This window comes from Pterocles gutturalis, unplaced genomic scaffold (assembly GCF_000699245.1).
Source record: "Pterocles gutturalis isolate BGI_N339 unplaced genomic scaffold, ASM69924v1 scaffold1384, whole genome shotgun sequence".
NCBI lineage: Eukaryota > Metazoa > Chordata > Aves > Pterocliformes > Pteroclidae > Pterocles > Pterocles gutturalis.
In genome coordinates this window covers 113,773-120,487 of record NW_010127825.1, presented here as the reverse complement: position 1 = coordinate 120,487, position 6,715 = coordinate 113,773, and the positions used below count along the sequence as shown (strand labels likewise).

Sequence of the window (6,715 nt, the reverse complement as noted above, 5' to 3'; positions counted from 1 at the left end):
AGCGGGGAGGCCGGTGTGAAAGCTGCCCCTCGCGGTGTTTGGTTTGTATGGAGCGGTTGTATGCTGGCTGGGGGAATAAAGAGGGGTTTGGGGTTGTGTTGCCCCCAATTACCAAACTTCCTTTTGGGTGGCTCTGCCCCCCGCCCCCGTCTCCCCCCGGGACCGGGAAGGGTCATGGGCTGTAAAAGGGGGAGATGTTAAAATTTACCGAAAATCCTTCTGTTGCAGAAAACTGGGTTTCTGGTGATGGGGAGGGAGTCCCCGAGGGAATAGAAAAACAAGGCTTTGTGCCCTCGTTTAATAGCTGTCTTTGAAACCCATGGCCTTGGATGGTTAATTGCACCATTATTTCCAAGTGTTGACTGCCGTCTAGGCGTTAAAATGCTCTTTTTGCAGTTACCGGTATGTTGATCGAACAAAGATGACACAGTTCAGCATTTCCACGTACAACCCCAGAACATTAAAACGTTAGAATTGATAGCTCTTGAAGAGGCAACAGCAATATTAAAACGTCTTTGCTTCTTCAGATCTCTCTGACAAAGGGTTTGGGAACTGTCTCTTATCTTTCTTGCACCATTTTCTTATCTAGGTCTGTTTTCTGTTTACAAGTCTGAAGATGGCTGCTGCCTCTTCCTGCAGTGTGGAAGAAGATGAGAGCCTGAAGGGATGTGAACTCTACGTTCAGAAGCACAACATCCAACAGATTTTAAAAGAGTGTATTGTAAACCTTTGCATAGCAAAGCCAGACCGACCCATGAAGTTCCTCAGAGAACACTTTGAAAAATTAGAAAAGGTCAGTGATTTTTCAGGTGACATATAATTTTTGATTTTTAAACTGAAAAAGATTGTTTAAAAAGTTTCAAGTATTTTGGTATATTTTTCCTTTTAAATTTTAAGTTATCAGGCTACTGTTAAAAACCAGGCTGTTAGAAGCAAAAGCCCAGCCCTTTATTTGCTGATGTCTACTATAATATTGGCTGTTGTATAGAATTTTTGTGCATAACACCAAGATTATAATTCTTATAAAACTGTGCTTGTTAAAAATGACCCAAAGAGTTACAAGCATACTTTGTGTTAGATACATAGCGTCCTGTCTTCTGTGGGAAGAACCTGCCTGTAAGAGCAAAAGATGGTGTTCCCCCTTTATTCCAGTGTCAGCTGATGTGCTTTTCCCTTCCCTTAAAACTGAACAAGATCAGGGAACCATCAAGTTCTGAAAATCATCAAACAGTTTGCCATTTAATTTTACTGCTCTTGCCCTCCTGTATTGCTTATCCCAGGATCCTCCAACAAGAGATGCATTCAGAGAGACTTCGTATACTGTCACTGTCTTCAAAAGCAGCATAGGGGGGGAAACATTTTAAAACACTCTTGGATAAATTCTCACTAAAGCCTATGGGTGTCTTTTACAGGAAGAGCTGCTTGTGTGAGCACAACTGTTCTGTGGGGATGGGATTCCTCCAGAAATAAATGGGAGAACAGGACTGCAAGTTGTTGGTTATAAAGTCCTCAGTCTGCCACTTTATTAATATGCTTAGTTTAAGAAGAGGATTATTCACTTTTTTTGAAGGAAATGTCTGAAGTTTGTAGACTTAAGATATGAGTTTTATGTAGTTTTTTTCCTTCTAGAGAAAGAATTTAGTAAGGACACAGCAAGAACAATAATAACTTGTGAATAATACATAGAGCTGATATTTTACAGGTGATATAAGCATTTTATACATCTCTGTCCACTTTTCAGATTAATTTTTGTATAGGTGAGTATATGCTGAATTTGTGTGGCTTTAAAAAAATGCAAACATTGCATTTTGGTGGAAGCCCAGTAAGAATGCCTGGAACATCAGGGAGGGGTAGGAAGTACAAGATTTTTTTAATTGTAATGCTTATTATTAAAAATGAAATCTCTTACTTCTGCGTATTCTAAACTTCTGAGAGCCACAACCCATTTCAAGAGAGTGAATACTGTTGAATTTCCTTAATCACTTTATGAATTGTTATGCATCTTAATGTGCAATCCTGGACTTCCTGGCCAGAAGGATAAACACCATTTTTGAAAAAAAAGTTATTATATGCTGCAGTATTTTATAATATTCTCCATAGCTAGTGGTTTTACTTGAGGAGTTGTACTGGGGGAGTTTGGCTTTATTGATCTAAACACAGTACACAGAATTAAGACTGGAAGGCAGTTCCTACCCTTGAGAAATTCTTTCATATGATCTCCTATTATTTCCCAAAGAACAGCAGATACCAGAATTGTGTAGCAGCATATCGATCAGGATGCAAACACAGAAGCTGAGGGATATCACTTTTCACAAAACGAAAGGAAATGGTTTAGAAACAACCAGTCTCAAGGTATCAAATTCAGTGAATATCACGCTTACTGCGGAAGAAGGCAATCTTGCCACTGACTCTGTAGAGCAGTCTGGGAGCTAAGCCTGCTGAGTCTAAAGGCTTTAGGGTGCTTCTGGAGGTTTACAGCACTGTAATTTTTGTTGCTATGGCAGTTTGACTTTCTTGTCCAGCCACCTCTGTGGACTTTCTTGAGAAGAATTGCACTGTGGAGGATTTTCTGCTGTAGGATAGTATTTTGACTTGATCGGTTGCGTAGTAACAGTTGAAGGAAGGTTTGTAACGATAGAGAAATAATTTCAATAAGTTTTAGCCTGTTTTTAGAAGACACTTGACATGTATAGGTACTTTGAAAGATCTTAATGGCATTGTGAGTTTAGCAATTGCCTGTTAGATTTCTATATGTGAATGAGTAATACACTGATATGTCACGTTTGCTATTAACTCCTTTAATTTTGTTTCTGTGTAGGGAGAGGAGTGAAAATCTTTGTGTTCGAGCACGATTTTCTAAACAAATTATTGCGTTTTTCCACCAAAGTGTGCTATTTTGGGGTTATTTTCCAAACCCGTTAAAATAGACAACACGTTCCACTGAAGAGAGCAGTAGAATAACAGTTTATCTGTCAAAAAAATCATGCCTGCAGTTTAGAAATGAAGCATGGGATGTTTTTCAAGTGGTTAAAAAAGGAGCTTATGGAAAACGTGTGGACTTGATCCACATCAATGTACTGGAGCTACCTCAGAGGTGAATACAAAAAGAAGTTTATTTCATTTTGCTAATTCTCAACTACATCTCATAAAATCAACTCATAAAAGCAAGATTTATTGTCATGTCCAAGATCAGAGCAGATCATAAATGCTTTTCATCTTCCTTCTAATGACGTCAGAGTTAGGTGCATTGCCTTCAGCCTTCATCTTCACTGCTAAATGGAGAAGGACCAATGACTAACCCCTGACCCTGCAACACTAACTGGCCCCAAATATAATTCTGAGGTCTAACACATCTAGGAGCAGGTTTGTTTTGACAGGAGTGAGTTCAAGCAGCTCAGAACGGAGCTAGGGAATGAGCCAGTACCTGAGGGATGTGGGCTGTCTTGGGTTAGTATTGAGGTCCATGGCTGGGCCATTTTTTATTTCACAGTGTAGACATGGCCTGAGAGGGCTGTGAAGTGAGAACATGAATAAATGCAAGTAAAGTGCTGGAGACTGAGGTTTGATGTTTGGTTCTGCAGTTGTCATTTTCATCTGGAGAAGTGCCAAGGTTGGAAAGAAATGCCTGATGCCTTTTTAAGTTTGCAGCTCATTTGTATCAAGTACAGTGTTAAAAAACATAGCTCTGAAAATAATTGTAGGAGAACTTGAATAGATATTTTTCTGTTCACTTAATAGTGGCAGGATCTGCTTGTCTGCAGGTGCCAGTAATTGCTGGGAATCAGCCTAAGTTTCTATATTCTGCAGTTTGCAGGTCAGTTTTTATATGCTGTGACCTACAGACTTCAAGATTACATCATGTTAACAGTTGCTTTGTAAAAATTGCTGACATTCCATTGAGCACAGAAAAGAGTTGAAAATGGTTTAGATACCTGAGATTTTAAAAAAATATGTTTTCATTTGAATAACTTGTTTTACATTTCCCTGTGCCTGTATAGAACTTCTTGTTGGTGGATGGGGTGAGGAAAAACTTTCCCTTGGGAGTATTAATTGGCTTTTTTAGAGCGGGGGAATAGGTATTAGCTAAGAAACCATGGCATTATTTTAACAGTTGTAATTAGGTCCTGTTTACTTGAGGACTGAAGAAGGCATAGCAGAAAAAACAGGGAACCTGTCTTTATCTCCGGTTTTTACCTTATGTAAAAAAGTTAATTACTAAGAAGTTACAGGCAAAGCCTTGTATTTTCAGCTGTACTGAGACTGCAAAACTTTCATTAGTGTCACGCTGTTTAGGGCTGTGATTATATGATCAAAGGTGGAGTTGTCTTGCCAGGCTAAGCTAGACTTTTGTTCAGCATAAAAAAAAATACGATAAAGAATAGAACTAATGAAGAAGATGGCACAAAAGAAGGGGAAGCAGCAGGAACCTGCAGGATATGTTTAGGCATTACCAAGTACTTTGCTGAAGCCATTTTGCATGCAGTGTATTTCAGAGCAGGGGTTTGCTGTCTGAGCCAGGTAATCTTTGCTGATACCTTCTAGACCTGAGCTCTCTCGTGGTCCCTTCTATTGCCCTGTGCACATGAAAGAAATACTGTCTTGCACATCCTGAACTTACCGTCTTGGATTGCTGTTGATTTGCAGTGGTTTTATGGACCCAGGCCGATGCTGCATGTCTTAAGGTACCATCCAAAAAGAGAGTTTTAGAAAAACTTTATTGTCAGTAATTAAATAAAACGAGATTATCTGTGTAGCTCCACCTGGTGATATCGGACAGTATTGCACACAGACCTGGTCAGAAAAATAAAGGCATTTGTGTGACTGGTTTGCTGTAAACTAGCACTGAAAAGAAAGTGTGAAGTAAACTACAAATTCATTCACTGTTAGTAAAATACAGTTTATTTATTTATGATAAAGAGTTTCAGAACCAAGGGTGTTTGAGCATCAGGCTTTTCTTCTGCAACAGTAGTCTCTCCCAGTGTTTACATTTTGTCACAACAAGAAATTTTTCAATCAGTAATTTCCACCAGAACTTGGCCAAAACAGTACAATTAATTCTCCTAAGTACAAGCAATTATGCTAAGTGTAACTCATTCCTTTAATATAAGCTGGGGGGAGCTTATGGATTGGAAGGAAAACCCTACAGAGGAAAAGCGAAAAAATGCATTAACTCAGCAGTTTGATAAGGACTAATAAGACAAATATTTCTGTATCTTTCAAAGCTTGCAGAGCAGTTGGGTGGTGTCTGCTTGGTGGTCAGAGATGTTGCTAAAGCATGTGGGAACATGCCGGAGCTCATTGAGATGCTGATAGCAACTCAGTGGTGGGAGCACCAGGTGCTCTTGCTGAGTGACTGCGGTTCTGAGTAGGCTTGGGCAGCCTCTGCTCCTGCCAGTCCTCTGGTATCAGAACTGCCGAAGAGAGCTGGATGCAGATCAGCTCAGGTCAAACCTCTGTGGTTGCTGTAGTCAGCCATAGGCAGTGTTATGAGAGTTTTTTTGGAACAGGTAAAGGAAGAACTGGGTGAATTTTTAAGACCTCTCAGGCAATCTTTCTTAAATGCAGGAGGTTTTGGAAAGGTGGAGGCTGAAAGGGATAAGGGCAGAAAGAGAAAAAAAGTTTTTTCCTAGTAAATAAAATTGGCTATAAGTGGAGCTGTGCTCTTACGAACTTGTGCAGAGCGTCACTGAGCTCCCTGTTTACTTTGTGTGCCTACAAGTGTGAGTGGCTTTCCCGGTCTCAAAGTCAAATAGTTACAAAAATGGAGCGTGGTGATGGGACGAGAAGGGAAGCCTGTCTGGACGTTGCCTTTGTTTCACATCTCAAGCTATCATGTTTTACATCCATCAGGATACTGAATCCATGTTAATCTTTAAGCATCTAAGTGGCTTTAAAGAAACAGGTTCATACTTAACTTTAAACACATGAATGAAATACCTTGCCAAATTCCTGTAAAGTTACGGTGGTGCTGGGTCAGGCACTGCCTGATGGCAGGTTTCACTAGATCACAACGAACTTTGGGAAAGCCCTTGATACTGGTGGGCCTTACAGCTAGGAACAGTTACATATTTGCCCGCAGCTGACTGCAGCCTTTTCTAGGCTTCCAAACAGATGTAGAGCCCCTCAAGCCTTATTTTACCATTAAATTTTTGAAAAGGAGTTTGCCCAGGCTTACATCCTGCCTGTGTTGGAGTCCGTGGCTGCAGAACTGGCTGGGTACCTACCCCCCTGCTTGTCTGCAGCTCAGCAAATCCCTCCCTAATCTTTTGAGAGGCCAGTTGGACTGCACAGCAACTCACCTCGGGTGAGGCAGAACTCCAGATTCAGGAATGGGAGGGTTTTGAGCTGCACTGCTGCAATTGCTCCTCGTTCTCTGTGTTTTGAAGTCATCAGAGCATCGGGCAAGGTGCTCTGACAGCTGCTGACCCTTTCCATTACAGTCAATTGCTTAGCCAAGGCGAGGCAGTAGCTTTTATTGAAGGCACTAAATTATCTTCAAAATTATTTCCTTTTATCCTCTTTCAGTTGTACCAGGTGACTTGAGGCACAGAGGTAGTTAAGTCTCATCTGTCTTCCCACAGTAATTATTTCAAACTGAAGGGCATGCTAAACAGGAATGATAGCAAGGAGAAAGACTATGGAAAAAAAATCATAGAATCATAGAATGGTTTGGGGTGGAAGGGACCTTAAAGATCATTGAGTTCCAACCCCCCTG

At 40.6% G+C, this 6,715-nt stretch overlaps 1 protein-coding gene across 1 annotated transcript in view; it reads left to right on the top strand.

The window, feature by feature from the left end:
* The first annotated feature begins 591 nt into the window (after positions 1–591).
* Positions 592–6,715, top strand: part of PRKAR1B (protein kinase, cAMP-dependent, regulatory, type I, beta) — a 96,319-nt gene continuing 90,195 nt past the window's right edge. Inside the window, exon 1 of the mRNA XM_010079384.1 lies at positions 592–793. Within this exon, the coding sequence (XP_010077686.1) occupies positions 617–793 (177 nt within the window). The 5' untranslated portion in view covers positions 592–616. The remainder of the gene's footprint in view (positions 794–6,715) is intronic.